The 17,882-nt window shown below is 34.6% G+C and overlaps 5 protein-coding genes across 8 annotated transcripts; 4 read left to right on the top strand and 1 right to left on the bottom strand.

The window, feature by feature from the left end:
• Positions 1-124: 124 nt before the first annotated feature.
• On the bottom strand, positions 125-4,693 carry LOC123322047 (oxysterol-binding protein-related protein 2). Of its 2 annotated transcripts, XM_044909875.1 has the most exons (7): positions 4,054-4,693; positions 3,022-3,501; positions 2,466-2,663; positions 1,974-2,196; positions 1,791-1,916; positions 1,399-1,616; positions 125-1,131 (listed from the first exon to the last, which is right to left on the bottom strand). In XM_044909875.1, exons 1-7 carry the CDS (start codon positions 4,077-4,079, stop codon positions 1,029-1,031), a joined length of 1,374 nt encoding a protein of 457 aa, XP_044765810.1. In that variant the 5' UTR covers positions 4,080-4,693; the 3' UTR covers positions 125-1,028. The 2 variants fall into 2 exon arrangements, with proteins under 2 accessions (XP_044765810.1, XP_044765809.1); XM_044909874.1 differs by having other exon boundaries at positions 1,791-2,196.
• Positions 4,694-5,340: 647 nt separating this feature from the next.
• On the top strand, positions 5,341-8,200 carry LOC123322048. Its single transcript, XM_044909877.1, has 6 exons — positions 5,341-5,715; positions 6,479-6,651; positions 6,908-7,063; positions 7,148-7,440; positions 7,532-7,680; positions 7,736-8,200. The coding sequence occupies exons 1-6, from the start codon at positions 5,479-5,481 to the stop codon at positions 7,991-7,993; spliced, it is 1,266 nt and encodes a 421-aa protein (XP_044765812.1). The 5' UTR covers positions 5,341-5,478; the 3' UTR covers positions 7,994-8,200.
• Positions 8,201-8,339: 139 nt separating this feature from the next.
• LOC123322044 lies at positions 8,340-12,752 on the top strand. The gene is made up of 5 exons (XM_044909870.1): positions 8,340-8,809; positions 9,728-9,937; positions 10,047-11,435; positions 11,513-11,622; positions 11,698-12,752. The coding sequence occupies exons 2-5, from the start codon at positions 9,745-9,747 to the stop codon at positions 11,899-11,901; spliced, it is 1,896 nt and encodes a 631-aa protein (XP_044765805.1). The 5' UTR covers positions 8,340-8,809; positions 9,728-9,744; the 3' UTR covers positions 11,902-12,752.
• A 371-nt stretch (positions 12,753-13,123) lies between these two features.
• Positions 13,124-17,544, top strand: LOC123322052 (phospholipid scramblase 2-like). 2 transcript variants are annotated; one of them, XM_044909883.1, is made up of 6 exons: positions 13,124-13,276; positions 13,330-13,410; positions 13,466-13,606; positions 16,408-16,787; positions 17,176-17,325; positions 17,384-17,544. In XM_044909883.1, the coding sequence occupies exons 1-6, from the start codon at positions 13,261-13,263 to the stop codon at positions 17,432-17,434; spliced, it is 819 nt and encodes a 272-aa protein (XP_044765818.1). In that variant the 5' UTR covers positions 13,124-13,260; the 3' UTR covers positions 17,435-17,544. The 2 variants fall into 2 exon arrangements, with proteins under 2 accessions (XP_044765818.1, XP_044765817.1); XM_044909882.1 differs by having other exon boundaries at positions 13,125-13,276; positions 16,399-16,787.
• On the top strand, positions 14,495-16,157 carry LOC123322055 (elongin-B-like). 2 transcript variants are annotated; one of them, XM_044909885.1, is made up of 4 exons: positions 14,495-14,649; positions 14,720-14,813; positions 14,868-15,012; positions 15,786-16,157. In XM_044909885.1, the coding sequence occupies exons 1-4, from the start codon at positions 14,647-14,649 to the stop codon at positions 15,907-15,909; spliced, it is 366 nt and encodes a 121-aa protein (XP_044765820.1). In that variant the 5' UTR covers positions 14,495-14,646; the 3' UTR covers positions 15,910-16,157. The 2 variants fall into 2 exon arrangements, with proteins under 2 accessions (XP_044765820.1, XP_044765821.1); XM_044909886.1 differs by having other exon boundaries at positions 14,501-14,649; positions 15,798-16,157.
• Positions 17,545-17,882: the final 338 nt, after the last annotated feature.

Consider the following 17,882-nt stretch of genomic DNA (forward strand, 5'->3'; position numbering starts at 1 on the left):
TACAGGGCCTCTTATACAGATATCACTTTGTGATGGTTTTTCTGAACAGATAATTCATATTGAATAGGATTCAGAGACAAAACTAGCTTGTTTCAATGGAAGAAGAGAATAAAAAACTGTTGCGTCGTAATAAGCCATAATTTATTATGATAATGAACATAAACACATTTTCACCTGCGAAAGGATAATTTTTTTTTTCTGATAAAATTCAACAAAATCATAATGGTATACAGAGCTTATTACTTTCCTTTCACAAGAAACTAACACTTGCAGTTTTTTGCTAATATTCAAACATCATCTACTATTTTCGTCACTTCTAAACATTTATTCTATATTGATCTAGATTTCTTATATTTCAGGATTTTTATTTATCTCTTTCTAAAAACAGAATAATGACGTTGAATTCTATCTCGGCATGGAGTATGAGAGCGGAGAAGAAGGAAGATCTCAAAAAATGGAAAAGGTTAGTTACAACTAACTAGATTAAATTGAATGATTTTCACTAGAATAGGTTTTTAAACCACAAATCATAGCGAAAATCGTATAATTTAATTTCTAGATTAATTATGACTTTTCATCAAATAGGTATCGGCCACATCAATGTTTAGTTGATTATGATTTTTTCATATTTGTACGATGCATATGCAAAACGTATATATGATGAAATGTTTTTCATCTGAGCATGTCGTTAAGTATCTAAGTCGCCACATTACAAAAAATAGATATGAAGAAGGGGTAAAAGCATCCACAGTTCTTTAATATTATTTTTCTCACTTTATAGGTATGTAACGGAAAGGGTCTAAAAGTTGAACTGCCAAAATCTCAAAGAAATCGCGAATCCTGTTCGGCACCCTTGAATTTGTAACTAATTTTGCACAAAATACGAAGTTCATAAATATTGCATTCCATAGAAGTCATGTGTGGGTCATATTTCACAAAAATTAATGTTTTCAAGTCGTGAATTGCAGCAGATGTCTAATCTACGATCTTCTATTGAGTGAGTTCCGAATTTGTCCACAATCTTCATTTCAGAATATGTCAATGTTGTCCTTATATTGCCTATTCCAGTATCCCCCATTATATATCCAGTCCTCTTGTTTTGTATAGGGATTGATTTCGTATCTGAACCACCTGAAAAATACAAAAATATCAGATATATCAGTATCTGAAAAAATAGGATGGTTTGAATTAAAAAAAAATTCATGAAAATCATAAAACATTATACCTACTAATATTTTTCTATTAACTTGGTGATAATTTTTGATTTATTTTCTTATCACTAGAAACGAGACCACGGATTAACTAAACTAAAAAGTTTCAAACAGAAGTGTCGAATTTAGTTTCCTATAGAGTATATACGAAAATGTTTTTTTCATTGTTTTGCTATTGATATTTTACCCTGGAGTCCATTCGTTTCCTTTTTTGTTCTTCCTATGTTTATTGGCGCTTCTTTGTTTTTCTTCAAGCCTCGTCTTCTCTATTGCTGCACCATCAATATCACCTTGTTCCAGTTTTCTTATGTCTGGTCTAAGACGTGAATCAGAAGGGCATAAATATTTATCCATTCCTTGTTCAATTTCATTCAACGACATGGCGAACTCTGTGAATTGATAATACTACAAAAAACCTAATCCATATATCCAGAACATCGAGCACGTTTTCGTTTGCCTATTTGAAATTGTTATGATTGATTAGATGAGAGGTTCTCCAAAATAATAAATTGATATTGTTCATTTGAAATGTTAAGTATGCACTTCAAGTAAGCTGACGAAAACGTATTTTGAACTTACATCTCCACTCTGAAGAGGTCTAGGCTTAACCTGCCAAATCATTGTAGAGTTTGGAATATCCAAAGAATAGGAGGATTCACTTTTAGGTACTTCACTGGGATCGGTAAGGTTCGAATCTTCAACGCTCTGTAAATTATCACTTTTTATTGAATATTCTGGAAAAAAATTGTTTTTAATGTTTACCTCCTGGAGAGAAATAGATTTGAATGGACTAACTTTCAGGCTATTGAGCTTTTGAAGGACCTTCTTTGAAGTTTGACATGGGGAATTGCTTGGACTCTTACACTTCTGGTCATCCCTTTTGGACTTATTTGAATTTTCTTTCATATATTCCTCATAATTTGAGTATCCTGTGCATTTGATGAATTCTGTCCATTTGCCATAGATGAAATATAATTTGTGTTTGCTAAACAACAATATGAGAAATCTCTATTTTCAACTGGAATTTACCCTTTTCGAACATAAAATGATGTAACACTCAAGTGTTTAAGTTTCTCCAAAATTTATCGTTATTCAATGACTATTGTTTTACCATGGCTACCAAGCATTTATTAAATTTATTAAGTTATATTATGGCGAAAGGGTAAAGAAAAAAACAGTGTAAATACACTTGGGTGTTTCAAAAACTTTCAAATTTCCATCCAGGAACCAAAATAACGAAAAAAAATTACTCACTCTTCATCACAAATATATCCTTCTACACGATGAAGGTCCTTGTTGTTTGATCCTGCCGACTTAAATGTCAGGTGTGCTCTGTGTCCTGTTGTATGATTAATTATTTCCATTTCACCACACTGCTCCATCCATAGTTTTCCAACGATGATGTTATGCACATAGCACTGTACATTGCTCCAAGTATATGCTTCGTTGAACCTGAAAATTGACGATTCTAACAAAAAATAAAAAAAAAACTATAGAATCGACCTCGAATCTATCAGTTAGGTACACCCCTCCCAAACTAGAGCTCTTCGCCACACAAACTGTGGTACATGCGATTTTCGAGATAACTCTGATATTGCAACCTAACACATTTTTGGAAATTCCATCATTTGAAAAACTACTTGAGCTAGATTCATGCGATAGAAAGTAAAGTGTGCGGTATTAACACTTTCGGAAAAATGATTTTTCCAAAATTATCTCTACTCTCTTCTTGTAATGCCTAAAGTTCATACCCGTATGGGGACTAAAAAGTAGATAACCTCGAATAAATCCTTATCTAGTTTGCTCTTACTTAGGAAACTCGACAGTAACTATTCCCTTTGGTTGAATTTCCACACTTTTACCCCAATATTTCAACTTTGGATGGATCGAACCATGGAAAATCCAGTCATCCTCGTGTTCAGCGTGAAAAGCCGAAATTGGGGGATGGTGGCTAACTTGCTCACAAATAATTCTGAACTCGTCTCTTTCCAGCTCGTAAGTTTCTCCAAGCAGAGGATTGAAGGGTTTTCCTAACCTTTCCCAATTGGACGCTAGAGCGCTCACAGCAAATCCAATAACATACTGCATTCTGGATATTGGATCTGGCTGTTGAGAAGCAAGTCTGAGGAGATGTGCATACTCCATATATTCAGTCAGTCTTTGAAGGAAACTCAATGGTTCATTGAAGACTACAGGCATCGTGATTTTGCTCAGTTCCTTACCTATGCAATTTTTCAATACTGACCATATGTTGTAGTCATGAGGGTACATAGGAACTGGTAACACTTGTCTAAAATATAAATATTATGATATGGTTATGTGAAAACTCAAAAAAGGTATCAATTTGTTCTATTCTCGTCCAGGTGGAGTTGTGTTGCTATGATGAGGTCAAATAAGACTGAATACCCATCATAGTCAGCATGCACTCTTCCTCGACTGAATGGTCTTAGGGTCATATACATCTCTTGATATTTAAATCGATGAATGTTATGTATCTGAATTAATAACATTCACGTTTATTATTCACCGGAAAGGATTTTTTCAAATTCAAGTCATTTATACTTTTGAAAACATGTTATTTTATTCATCCATATTATTTATAAAATCCATCATTTCTTAATATTAGGGCTGTTGGAATAATTGATATAAATAGCTGATGAATCGAAGAAAAATGAAGAACTTGTTTTATCATCAACCATCGCAATTCACGAAGTTCAAACAAACATGAAGCACGAATATAGGTCAATTTTATTTGTGAGCGGAACTTGACATTGACCTGATTTCTTATTCGTAACTAATATTAGTGGAATATCTTCAGCATCCGAATAACGAATAGTCTTACCTATATTCCTTCTTTCCTTTATCCATTCTGAAGAACACGGAATTTCTCTTTCCTCTTCACAGAACATTCGACACAATTATTTCTTAATGCGCTCTCAAAAACTTTCGATATTGAAAAATCAGCACAATGCTGAAGCATAAACACTTTATGCGATGCAATTCTTGAGAGTCGATTTGCTTTCAGCAATCATTTGAGCAGGGTTGTTTCAGAAATCAGAGGCTCGTTAAAAAACACATTGTCAATTCAGGATAATAAGGTTTGGGGTAGCTCCCAGAATCGATGAACACACCCGTGTCCTGCTGAACAAGGATATCCTAACTTACCCTGAGCGCCAGCGGCGCATGATCCATCTCAAAGGATTAAAGGATATTTTGGGGAAACATGTTCATCGATTTTCCACTGTTCTTCTTGTAATCCATAGTGATTTCAACCACCTACATGCAGAAATGAATTGGAAGTATATCGTATTTTGCTCTCGATGTTCTCCATCCAAGCTAACTCTTAGTTGGACTTTCTGTGCATTGTTTTTTGTATTTTCATCAGATTATTGAACTTAAAAAATATATATCATTCTAACTTGTTGCTTCTGGGACAATAAAATCCTCTGTCCTATGAAGCACGTTTTGAAACAATTCGATGATCGTCTCACTAATGAAATAAGAGAAAATTTTAAGAAAAAAAAGACTTAAAATTATTCAACTTGCAACATTCCGAACCGATATCGAAATAAATAGTCTAGTATTAACAGTTCAAGGATTATGATTTTTCACGCAACGAATTTATTGATAGGGGCCGAAAACCAGAAGAACCACTGTTAAATTATTTGATTTTACATCAAAATTCATCGGGTTATCGAATATGATAGTTTCTAAAAAAAGTCCTGCATGGATAGTGGACGTCGGATGCACGGATTCTTCTATAATTTTTCTCAAATCTATATTTTTCATTTTCGATTCCAAATGTTGGATCATTTCAACTCAGATTTTTCATTCCTTGAATGAAGATTTCATGTACTCTTGAGGAGAAGCGCTATCTGAGCTGGGGTTTCACAAAAGGTGTTTTGAACGTTCAATTTGTAGTGCATCAATCAGCTTTCCCTTGTCATTTCTAGAATAATAATGAAACACTTTGGCTCCCTGTTTGGAAGGAATACTATCAGTGTGTTTATCCTTTATTCTTCAATTGACCCAACTGCTTGTCTGATTCAATCAGATAAACCGTCTTTTAATTGATGTTCCAAGAAGTCTAACTAACCATTTCATACTCTCAAACATAAAGCCCATTTAGTCATGAGAACCCAAAGAAAGATAAACTGAAATATAAATTTATCACAATTTCCGTAAACAAGAGTCTGACTGACGATAAAGCGTCAGTTTCAAAATAGACTAAATACGTAGCCGGACGGGCGTAGCAAGATTTGCAAAGATGTGCGGCAGATGCGAAGATAGCAAAGACATCATTTCGAAAAATGATAATTGGTCTACTAAAAGGACTTTCGCATTGATAGTAGTTTTTTCTGTGACACTTTCTTCACTAGGTATTAGTTGTTTTGCTCTACTGAGTGTTCAAAATTTATCTCACGATTTGGATTCTCTCAAAATTGTGCTCAGAAGAAGTCGTCTCGAACTAGCAAAGCAGCAAGGATACGGATTTAACGATGTGGTGAGTTTTAAAAATGTCTATATTAAATAGTATTTAGTGAAAATAATTTTTGAATAGAAATCTCAATGAATTTTGTTAATCTACCCTATTTTCTATTCAGTTTTTGAATTTTTCTCCATATTTTCCATCAATCAATACAGAATACAGTAAATGATTACAATTAAGTATATTATATTATTTTGATGAAAACTTCGAATTGAAACTTCATTCTAGATTAAATCCTAACCTTTGGCATAATTATCATAACGTATTCAAGTGAATATCGATCTAAGTCTTGCATGATTGAGCGCCGATTTTTTATTTTTTGCCTGCCACAATACTCCAACAACACTCATTTCAAAAAGTTGTACATTTTCGAATAAACGGAAATTTTGTGTAAGTAGGACCACAATGTAACAGCTTTCGGTGGGCACATTTAATTCTTTTATAGTTGAACTTTGTTCAACTATAAAAGAGCCCTCTTAAGACTTCCAGCTAGTTACTGGCTAATTGACTGTTAGAGTTAATGATATTTAATTGCTTTCAATTTTGGTTGATAGAGTAAGTGTTTTCTTGAATAAAACTGGAAAAATGCAGATGACATATATTCTTTGAGATTTTTTCGTTCATTTCGATTCTACTGGAACTTGAATGAACTTCATTTTTTCAACTTCCAGTTCTTCCAGATGTATAATTTTTATGTCATAAAAGATGCAGAGTTTTTCTGAGCAGTGTGTTCGATCGATAAAGCTGGATTTATTTATCTTCATTTTCGTTATAATAGCAAGCTGATCTATCTGTTGGGCCTATCTACGAAACACCAGTGGATGTGAAAAGTACAACCATACGAAAAATTCGAAGATTGAAAAGGAGTATTGATTCAGAAAAGATCGATGGACTGGTTGATTATAATATCCCTCGTGAAGCCAGATCTGCAACTAATTTGCAGACTTCCACGTGAGTATAGCTGACATGGATAGAAAAAATTTAATCAAATGCATATAATAATATGCACCTTCATCTCTCGTGTTCAATGAATGAGTTGAAACGATTGAAAAAACAGCTCCTTGCACCTATAATAAAAATAGAATATAACGGGAATCTACACAGAAAATTTGGAAGTAGTAGCATTAATTTCAGAATTGTCGAGCGATACGAAACAGCTGTTTGAAGAGCTCATTTTTAAGCTCAGTCTGACTTCATAACATTGCAGATCGATTGAGAATGTGGAGCTAATCTCGAATATTGGGAATGCCCAGGAAATTGACGACGATTATGAAAGGGATTCCCATCCAAGGGAAGATATCGAAAAGTTCATTCCAGAGGAAAACAAGACTATCGAAAGTAATGACAAACGTCCTTTATCCACGTGAGTTAATTTTTATTTTACGTTTTATCGGTATTTCGATGCCTTTATTTGGGGGATCACTTATTCAGGTTTGCATAATTCCAGTTTACCTCAGAATCCTTATATACCCAGAATTATCGAAGATATACAGAGTCAAAAGAACCACCACATCAAGAAAAAAGCTGTAAATTTTGATGAGGAGGATGTCGAGTCTTTCACTCAAGAGTATCAAGTACCACATAACGTTTACAGGCACAGGCAAAGAGGAAGGAACAGTAATCAGTTGGAAATCATAGACGAATTCTCTCCACAAGCTGGAAGGTTGAAATCTTTAAAAGCTTTCCATCTTAACGGCGATACTTCTAGGTATATGCTTGGTGTTCATACGAACTACAAAGGTATGTGCTTCTTTATATGAAAACTTTATTGAAAACTGTCCCAGGATCATTAAACCATTCGAAGTGTAAGCTAACTGATCATTTTCTTCAGGTAATGGTCATTTACGTCATGCACAAAAAATGTTCGTTGATTGGAAAGTAAGCGACTGGGTGGAAACAATCAGTGCCACTCATAGTTTCCACTTGAAAAACGGAGTGGTCACAGTGAAAGAATCTGGTTTATATTTCATTTACGCACAGGTTCGTTGAATATAAATATGGGAAATTGTCTTATTGTAAGTATCGTTCATTTCAGATTTATTATTTAGACGAGCACGACTCGAATGGATACATAGTTCACAGAAATTCTGAAAACATTTTTCAATGTAAAGTAACGGCGCCTTCTTTCGAGAGGTTATTGAAGGGAAACACCTGTTACACTGGAGGAGTAGTATTCCTTGAGGCGAACGATAAAATTTCAATCGATGATATATCTGATGGAAGATACACCCTGTTTGTACCTGGATACTCGTTCTTCGGAATGATCAAATTAGGGGACATCAATGGAAAATGATGCGGAAAACTCTGGCTTCATTTATTAATATGTCATTTGTGTTCCAGCTGATTAAATATTTCATGTCTCAACTTATAGCGTGCGACAGATACTTCCAAATAAACTTCAGTATTGTTGATATCTCGAGAATAAAAACTATTCCGGAGGTGTGAACAATAAAACAGCGTTGTGAATAGGTTTTCCACTAAATAAATATGTATCTAATTATTGCTCCTAATTAATCATACTCAATTTCATCGAATCCTCTCGGCTAATTATTTCAAATAATAATCTCAAGATTTCCAGAGTTTTGAAAGACATATGTCGTAATTTGTCTGTCTAAGGTAAATTGATGATGGTAAATAATTACGGAAAATGAATCATGTAGGTATAGATGTGTTCCAGCATAATGCTAACAAATGACCTAGATGAGAAATATAAATTTCAATGTCCACATCGATATTTTTTATTATCGACAAGCGTGCATCTAAAACATGTAAACAAGTCTACATTGATTTATTGTAGGGACGGAATTTCACCCCTTAACACCGCCTACGCAGTTTTGGGATCTGCCAATCTCTTTCATCTTGATGTAAAACCGTTAATACTGAAAAATATTAATTATGGAGAGGGTTCGAAAAGATCCGGAATCTCTGGAATTTTTCGATTCGCCAGACCGACTATTGTGGGGTATATTGACCGAAAAGAAGACGGGAATGCGCATGTGCTCTGCTATCAGCTCCTCTACTCCTATATTAGGGAGCTTCATTCATCAGAAATCCACATTATAAATCAGATATAATATAAACTTGATTGAAATTTCTGTTGTCTTGAAGGGTAAGTCGCATTAGATGTGATGCATGATACATGGTGATTGCTACAAAAATCTTTGGATGGCCAATTTTCTAAGAGCTAGCTGGAAAATATCACATATTTAACCGATTTCCATCAGGAACCGAAAAAAAAACGTGTATTTTTTATTAAAACTGACAATAGTTTCATTTGACATAATCCGAAATTCCACTTTTCATTCATTTTCAATTAATTTCGAAAGTGTTGAAAAAAGCATCCCATAATTTATGAGTAAAGCTGCACCATAGGTTTCCACATTTCCAACATGTGCATATTTTGAATCCAATAAGAGAGGTCAGTCAGTTTGACCTTTTGTATTCTTGATGGACTGATTGAATTCTTACATCTTGACACTCCTTTGTTTATCATGTTGGTAATACAAGCTTTATCACACTATTTTCTTAAAATCTAGAAAGATTTTCAATCGCATCAATAGGTACGATATCCAATAATTACTTGCTGATGAAATCAGGACCGAATCAAGAATTTTGGAATAATTGTGTCACCACCGGCGCTGATTCATTGTATTTTGATATGGCGGATACTTGATGAAAATCCATAATTAAACTAGAAATTGAATTACATTATTTCTACTAGGATGAGTTATTTAACCATGAATAACTCATCCTAGTGAAAAATATCTAATTTAGTTTCTATAGTTTGATTAATTATTATCTGTTGTGAGATTCAATGCCCGACATCAATATGCATCATTGAAAAATTCATTAAATGAATCCTCTTGATTTTAATATTAGGTGTACCTACTGATCGATCATTGAGCATTATAATAGAAACTTCCTCAAAAAGGTGGAATGGTAAGAAGCATAATCAACAATTGTTCAGCGAAATGTCAAAAGATGCGTGATGCGTGTAATAACACTTAGACCTTTGAATTCCTTCCAGTCCATCCACACCGGAGCATGGAGATAAGTGTTCTCTATGCGTTGTGGATTTTCTTTGGGATATATGGAGTGATTGCTCAAGGAGATTCCTTGAGAAGTGCCCTGAACGCAGTCGACAGGAGACAGCGCTATTTCTACGATAACCCGATAATCTATCCACATGAAAATTCTGCGGAACTGAGTTATTTGCCAGATTCAGAGTCTATTGGAGGTAATCGATAATAATGTTTTCGTCTTGTTCACAAACAACCCACAAATCCTTCCCATAACACCTCCCCAAAATATCAACATATTGACATTCTCATTCACGATTATTGCAGGAAATGATCTGCTCGACTATTTCTCCGAAGATGATAACGAGGTTGGCAAGCAGATATCTTCTTCGTTCAGAGAAAGACAGGGTGATCGCGAAAAACAACTCGAAGAACTTTCTCAACGTGTACTTTCCAACTTAGAAGGGGATGATTCTTTCGAGAATTCCATTTACCGTATGCAAGATCCATGGAGGAAGTACAGAAATGATTATTACGCCAGAAATGATAGAATACACAACAGGAAGAGACAATTTTACCCAGAATTCGGTTACGACAGTATAGGACTGAGGAAACGAGATAAATACGCTCCTTCAGAATATACAAGCGAGTACAATGATCCCTACAATATGAATAATGAAGATTACCCAAGTGAATATATGGATACTTTCGGTTACGCCAAGAGAGCGGCTGCTTTAGGTGATTACGGAAATCGTTACGAAAATATTCGTCCGAACTATTGGTCCAACGTCAGACATATCCCTGTTACAAAACGGAGTAGCGAGTATCCTAAGAGCACGAAAAACAAAAAGCAACAGTCAACCGGAAAAACAGATCCCAAGGTCGAAAAAGATTTGAGCAGTGTCTTCGCAGGACCGGATAAGAAAAAAACTCAAAAATATCCGAAAAAAACTGATGAGGTCAAGAAAGAGCAGAAAGTGCCTGATGATAAATCGAAAACTAACGATTCAAAAGCAAAATCTGAAACGCAGAATAATACCAAGAAAACCACCGAGGAGATTGCAAGCGAAAAACCTATACAAATTTCAAAGAAATCTATTGACTGGTCCGACTATTTCGGCTTGGATCGACGCAAGAAGAACAAAGATTTCGACAAGGAATGGGTCATGGATAGATACCACAAAGCCATCGCTGCTTCGAAAAAGAATGCTGAATATCCCCTTCAAATGTTCCGTGACCACGACGGCATCAAGACACCCAAGAGGGGAAAGAACGAATATGATGATCTCAAACTGGAAAATATGGATCGCAAATTGAAAAGTATCGAAGACGAAATCGTTGATGACGCTTTAAAGTACACCGGAGCAAACGAAGGGGTCACAGATCCTAAGGACATCGCAGAAGTGGAAGATGGAATCATTTCTAGATTGGCCAAGGCATACAGTATCGAAAAAATGAGAAGGGCCTTAGGCGAATATAAGATGCTCGTCGATAAGGAACGTGAGAAATTAAGGAGGCAAGAAGAAGAAGACGTGGAAGATGAGACATTTTCCGAGGAGAAACGAGTTTCAGTACCCAGGAAACAGGCTGTAGATCCTAATAAGGATGACAAGGTGGAAGATAATCATATCAAATGCGCGCAAGGTAATGCTGACTGTGATGAGGAAAATTACAAAACTCCGATAGAGGTCATCCAGCAGATGAACTATGAAATGGGTGAGTTATTCTTCCGCAGTATAGTTTTTATAATTCCGAAAATGCATAATTTATGAGGCTAAATTCGATCTTTCCAGGAGGCTGCCCAAAAATCCAGCGCGATTGTAGACAAGTTTCAGCTCTGCTTGGACAATATGCTAAGGTGTTCGAAGAAGCTTGCAACCTCCATCAAATGTGTCTTCTTTGTGTAAGTAGCACCTTCACCATCATTATGCTTTATGCATAGAGAATTCATCTGTTCATGTTCGGTTTCGTGTTACAGGGAAATAACAATTGGTATCCAGCAACCAGACAATGTAATATCCTTTATCTTAGCAAGGTTTACGATATGTGCGAGGGCAAATCGGAATGTCAGAAGGAGATGCAAAAATCCGTACGCTACTTGATGAATATCAATAGGAATATTCGCGATAATCCCTCTGGAAACTGCAATCTTGTATGTCCCGATGGTCCAGATGGCGCATAAAACCAAACAAAGAACCCTGGCTGTCATTGTGTTGGGTGCTGACGATCGCACAGAACATTGAAGATTTTCGAGAGATGATAAATAAAATTTCCTGTCATGTCGTTTTGTTTTCAGCGTCAATACCAAATTTTGAACATTTCAATTAATTTCCGATCCACAGCAAAACGTTATACAATTGTTTCGGATGGTCTTGTGGTCTTCAGCACAAGCATAGCAAGATGATTTTGATGACTAGTTTCCTCAAGCATACTCACACGATGTATTGAATGTTTTAAAATAGTAAATGTTACTTCAGGAAGTAAAATCCAGAAGTTTGTTGTTAACTTATTCATGTTTGGATTTCATCGAGAATATCTGATGACTGTCTCAACTGAAAAGTACTGAGCATAAACCTAGATGTCTATCAGTAATTTAACGTCAAATACGTATATTTCTGAATAGCAAGTGTCTTTTCGAACTTTCGAATTTTTGACACGATTCCGTCATTTGTATTCGATACAAGGAATTTTTTGAAATGTTGTACCTTTATGAAAAATGTATAAAAATTAAATCTCACAAAGACCGTTAGAACACAAAAGCAAGTGTTATTCCCCAAGAATTGTTCAACAACGCCCAACATCGTGTTATACTCATGGGAGTTTGGAGAATGGAAGTGATACGCAACAACGTATTCTCCTTCAAGGCAATTGACAATAAATTGGGCACAGGCGTCATCTTGAAGTTCGTATATTGACATCAACGTTTCTTCAGTTGAATATCCAAACTCCTGGACTGGATGTACTTGTATCTCCTCTCTGACGGATGTTTCGAATACATTGTACTGACTATCTCAATATATTTTAATTATTGTATATATTGTTTCACTTTTCATCTTAACGATCTTCTCCAGATGATTACAGAAATTATAGTAAGACCCAAATATTGTAACCCCAATAATTGGTAGCTATAGAACTCATCGATTTACATTCACCATCATCGATTAATTTCAGGTAGAACTGTTAATGTGAATACCAAAAACCAAATTCGAAAATGAACATTCGGGGTACAAACTGGAAATAATGATACAATGTTTTGTGTTAATCGTACTCAGTATAGGAGAAGGGATTTCTTCGCAGTTTGCCATTACTCAAACACTTCTCTGGAGAATCGTCTATCGATTCAGTTACTAACCTTTCGAAAAGCAGATGAATAAAATTGATATTTCTCTTATCCACAGATCAATATCTTTACTTCTATTATGAACATTTATCTTGTAAGATAAGATAATTGATCGATGAAACTGCCAATTGTTATGGGAAAGGCTAACGTTCATGCCTATTATTTTGGTCATTTCTGATATTTTCATTCAAGTACCTGAATATGCAGCCGTCTGAAGGTGAGTTTTGTTAAATATTTTAACACCAGGATCTGTCCATTTTGATCTTTCAGAAATAGACATGTCTACTTTTTGGAATTCGAATAATGAATCCCCTATTGCTCAACAACCATCACCTGATAGGGAAGAGGAAAGTAAGTGTATCGTTTATATTTTTTATATAATGTGAAGAATATTTTTTGTTTGAAGGACGAACCAGGCTTATGCTTCCAATTTCCACAATTGACTGGCAATCTACCAATTCTACCCACTTCCTAGCTTTATCAGGCCTCGATTTTATGAATAATGTGGAGAGCTTAATTATTCAACAAAGTGTAGAGTTATTGGAAGGTACGTGAAAAAATATTACATCATGACATAAAAAAAGCTGAACTTGAAACTATTCTTTCAACTTTGAATTAATGGTTGTTTTTTCTCCAAAATTAAAGTTGACGTACATAATATCGCTATAGTAGGTAATAAATGTTAAAAAATGATCGACGAGTGAGTTATGGAATTCTTAAGACTTAATTTTTGCACTTGAACGTACTGTTCCAGGTTTAGTGTTGTTTCGGAAATGGAGTGAAGAGGTGTAAAAGGCAATTTATGTCTTCCCAGTCCAACTAAAAAACCGTTATCTGTTCAAATCAATCAGATCATTTAGTAACTAACCAATGTTTCTCGTATTATATATCTATTCTTTCTTATATTTTTAGAGATCTGATCCGGCGGTTTTGCTTTCCATATAAAGAAATGAAATACGTAGAAACTCAATTACATGATTTTTTATTGTCATTCTACCACTACACATGTTTCGCTACCACTTTTATGATCTCTAGGTACATGATAATATATAATTATCATTCATTTATATCTATCAGGTTATTTGCATAAGTTGATTTGAAGATAATTGTCAAGAACGAATCGCCCTAAGCATTTCATCAAGATATTTGAATACTCAAAAAAATATTTCGTCCGGTTGCTCAGATATTAAAAGTAGCAGGACGTGAAACATTGAATAAAAAATGTTATTCTTCATTCAAAGCCGTAAAATGACTTCAGATTTCAGATATATCGCTTCGAAGCGGAACCGATATACATATATTTTATCAACATAGGACACACAGTATAGTTGGTGGCCACAGATAGCCTGTGAAGAAGGCTGTGATCACAGATTACAAAGTTTGTAGCACCTCTTTGGTAGCACCAAAGAGGAACCTCTTTGGTAGCACAGACTTAATATTTATTTGATGTTCTGTGATTATTATTGAGTCTATGGTATGACATGATACTGTAAAATTGGTAAACACTGTTGTGAAATGATTAAATATTAGTGAAATTCTTTAGAGAAATCTGAGCGAATTAGCTCACTTTTAAAGAACGATATCAAAATGGTAAGTGAGTGCCTGAAATACCCTGGAGAAATTTATATTAGGTCCCTAACCTAATATTGTCTTTTTTTAGGATGTATTCTTGATGGTTCGTCGAAAAAAATTGACAATATTCATCGATGCAAAAGACATAACAACCGTGTTTGAACTGAAAAAAATTATTGAGGGTAAATGATTGTGAAATCTCATTTTTGAATTTTGTTTATCGTTGTGTATTGTAGGGATACTCAAAGTTCCGCCAAAAAATCAGAGACTTCACAGTAGGGATAGTAGCATAATGGAAGATGAAAAGCAGTTACAGGATTATGGTCTAACATCACATACTGCGAAGGTTCAAAATCCTGCTACAGTCGGACTAACTGTACGGTGAGTTCCAATATGGGTAGTTAGTGATGTAATTAGTTCCTCCCCAAATGGCATTTGTGTAAAATCATTCATTCAAACTTTGGAAGAGGAGGAAGATTTTGTCTAATGGATATTCATATACAATCTCAAGGTATTAGATGCATCATACATTAGGTTAGTTGAGTATCAAAATGCCTAACCGTTTATAGCTGTATTTTCTTAGAAGAAGTACATACTTTTTTTCTAGCTCGATAGATAGAGAGGTGTAAGCGAATATCTTCCTGCTGTTCCCTACTTTTTTAAGACCATTATACTTAAATCAAGTTAAATATTAGAATGTTATACAACAAAATTTTCTTTTTAAGTAATCTATAATCAAATTATGCATAATTCAGTGATAAGGTCAACAAAGTTGACAATTTGTTTGAGATTTGGTGCAGCTTCACAGGCTAGTGCTCTAAAGTCGCCGAAGTTGACTCAGATTTTGCAGGTGGAGTTGTTTTTTCTTTGGACTAGGCAGTGCTTGGGGAAATAGGATCCCTGTTACTTCTCCTTCTATGGCGTACCTTCCTCTATGTGCCATTCTCAGTTATTGAAATACAATATTTCGAATTAGATGGTACACATTGAATGTATTATGCATATCCAAGTTATTGTTGGCTTTGAATATTTTTGCTTCATTTTCATGATCCAAAGTTCATGAGCATATTGGAGTTTTATATTATGAATACCCCTGACCCTCTTTAATCAATGCAGTAGATATGAAAGTTGCTATCAATAATATATGAACACAGTATTTGTTCCAGGGATGAAAATGGTGAATTTGAACCATTAGAATTAACCCCATATTCAGCACCTCCAGATCTTCCAGATGTTATGAAATCACAAGAAATCAATGGTCAAGAACAATCACCCTAAACTAGTCATATCAGATTTGTCACTTTACATTTCAAGCTTATTCGGTTTATGTTGCAAATCCAAGTAAGCAACTCATTTATTTTTGCTGAGAGTATGTACTACAACTAATTGGATATATTTTTTATCCTATATTAATAAAGAACTGTCATGGATTCAATCCAAAATACGACAAAATCTACATTTATTGTGAATTTTTATTTTCAGTTGCTGTTAATATAATTGTAATATATTTATTTCTGTTTGTTCTATTATGATCTGTTCATACCCTTCTTATCCCTTTCCTATTTGGGGACCGAAAATCATCAGGCATCTGTATATGGAAACCTTACAAGGAAATATCAATTTCTTTTTGGTGTTCACATAACTTCTGCCATTGTCATATTTCTTTCATGATTTAATGAACTATATATATATATATATTTTTTTTTTTTGACATATTTTAGATCAGCAAATTTCGTATCCACACGTCGTCATTTATTTATGTTTCAGTTGTTTCAGATATGTCTTCTGAAAATAGATACACCATCAAAGTTCCCAGAGGTGAAACAATCTATTATGCTACAGAATCGTCAACTTCGTGCGAAAGAAACTTTTTCGGTTCTAGTAGAGCCTTCAAAATGGAGCTGCATGATGCAACCCAACAGTTGGCTCTAACCTTCAAAAGGAACTTGGCATGTGGTACTTGCTGCACATGTTGGGTTCATCTGCAACTTATTGAGGTTTATAATGGAAATGGTCAATACTTAGGATGTACAGAACAGAAGGCTCATTGTACCAAGCCTTATTTTTCAGTAAAGGATAAATTCAACAACACTGTTTATCGGATACTTGGGCCGACTAAAATACTCTGTTGCAATCCTGAATATCTCAATTATCAGGTGAGAAATAACAAATATCCTCATCACGATAGGGGAAATGAGTGAATTTTTTATAATTTATTATCGTTCTTCAGCTCAAACGACCACAAGCGGTAACATTTTATAAGTAGTGGTTGTATGAAAAAAAAATGAAATCAGGGACCACTTGAAAACTCCTCCATTCAGATCTGAAGAAGACCTAATAAAAGGCCGAAACATTGTGAAGGAGTAGTTTCATGTGCTTAAGTTCCTGAGATTGTTATTACCACTGATATTGTTCCTTATGTTATTTTATGATTAAGGTTTGGAATGCTTAGGTAGATTCATTGGTCAACATAGTAAATTGCTGTTGAATTTATTTCAGAAAACAAAACAAAATTCAATTTATTCTGTTTTAAATTTCCTCCAGATTTTTTGTGATAATGGATCAACTCAAGTGGGAAGTATTGTTCACCAATGGGATGCTATGCAAGTGTCTTACAATACGATTTTGCAATTTCCTAATAGGAGACTGAATAATGACTTGAAAGCTTCTCTCCTTGGTGCTGCATTTCTAATGGTAATATTGACATGGTGAAAACTGAATTTTGTACTAACAATACGAATTTGTTTGGCAGGAATATATGTACTTCCAAAGACGTAGGCAATTCTTCAAATGTATCTGCTGAGTATACACAAATTCAAAGGAAAGGCCTTGGAAGTATATCATCTGTGATTTTGTTTTGAAGGAGTGAATTACTAATCTAGTTAATCAATAAAATTTTGTATATCTCACCTACTTCATGTATATTTCTAGCGCAACTAACTAATTATGTTAAATTCTTTGTTATGTAATAACAAAGAATTTAACATAATTGCAACTTTAGGTCTTATTTGCAATTCTGAGATTAACGTTTACGTATGCGGAAAATGACTGTACGCTCGATTGGATTTTTTCTGATATACACTACGTATCGCTGTTTTCATCAAAATCCGTTCAGGAGGAATTCAGATGAAATTCATTTGTGTTCTCATTTAACTCTTCATTACATGCCAAGCTTTCAAGAACTTTCTCGGGGCAACTACAATATTATATCTATATAATTATAGGATATTTTCGCTGATTAATTTCAACTT

The sequence above is a fragment of the Coccinella septempunctata genome, chromosome X, assembly GCF_907165205.1.
Source record: "Coccinella septempunctata chromosome X, icCocSept1.1, whole genome shotgun sequence".
Lineage (NCBI taxonomy): Eukaryota > Metazoa > Arthropoda > Insecta > Coleoptera > Coccinellidae > Coccinella > Coccinella septempunctata.

Excerpts from the sequence above, each read along its gene's own strand:
- LOC123322044 (XM_044909870.1), top strand. The coding sequence starts at position 9,745 with ATGGAGATAAGTGTTCTCTATGCGTTGTGGATTTTCTTTGGGATATAT. Across the intron at positions 9,938-10,046 it reads AGATTCAGAGTCTATTGGAG|GAAATGATCTGCTCGACTAT; the intron begins GTAATCGATAAT and ends CGATTATTGCAG. Across the intron at positions 11,436-11,512 it reads GCAGATGAACTATGAAATGG|GAGGCTGCCCAAAAATCCAG; the intron begins GTGAGTTATTCT and ends CGATCTTTCCAG.
- LOC123322047 (XM_044909874.1), bottom strand. The coding sequence starts at position 4,079 with ATGGATAAAGGAAAGAAGGAATATAG. Across the intron at positions 3,502-4,053 it reads AAAGGAAAGAAGGAATATAG|ACAAGTGTTACCAGTTCCTA; the intron begins GTAAGACTATTC and ends TTTATATTTTAG. Across the intron at positions 1,617-1,790 it reads GACCTCTTCAGAGTGGAGAT|TATTATCAATTCACAGAGTT; the intron begins GTAAGTTCAAAA and ends GGTTTTTTGTAG.
- LOC123322055 (XM_044909885.1), top strand. Across the intron at positions 14,814-14,867 it reads ACTGAAAAAAATTATTGAGG|GGATACTCAAAGTTCCGCCA; the intron begins GTAAATGATTGT and ends TGTGTATTGTAG. Across the intron at positions 15,013-15,785 it reads ACAGTCGGACTAACTGTACG|TATTTGTTCCAGGGATGAAA; the intron begins GTGAGTTCCAAT and ends ATATGAACACAG.
- LOC123322052 (XM_044909882.1), top strand. Across the intron at positions 13,607-16,398 it reads AAGTGTAGAGTTATTGGAAG|TTGTTTCAGATATGTCTTCT; the intron begins GTACGTGAAAAA and ends TTTATGTTTCAG. Across the intron at positions 17,326-17,383 it reads TTGGTGCTGCATTTCTAATG|GAATATATGTACTTCCAAAG; the intron begins GTAATATTGACA and ends TTTGTTTGGCAG.
- LOC123322048 (XM_044909877.1), top strand. The coding sequence starts at position 5,479 with ATGTGCGGCAGATGCGAAGATAGCAAAGACATCATTTCGAAAAATGAT. Across the intron at positions 7,064-7,147 it reads GACAAACGTCCTTTATCCAC|TTTACCTCAGAATCCTTATA; the intron begins GTGAGTTAATTT and ends GCATAATTCCAG. Across the intron at positions 7,441-7,531 it reads TGTTCATACGAACTACAAAG|GTAATGGTCATTTACGTCAT; the intron begins GTATGTGCTTCT and ends CATTTTCTTCAG.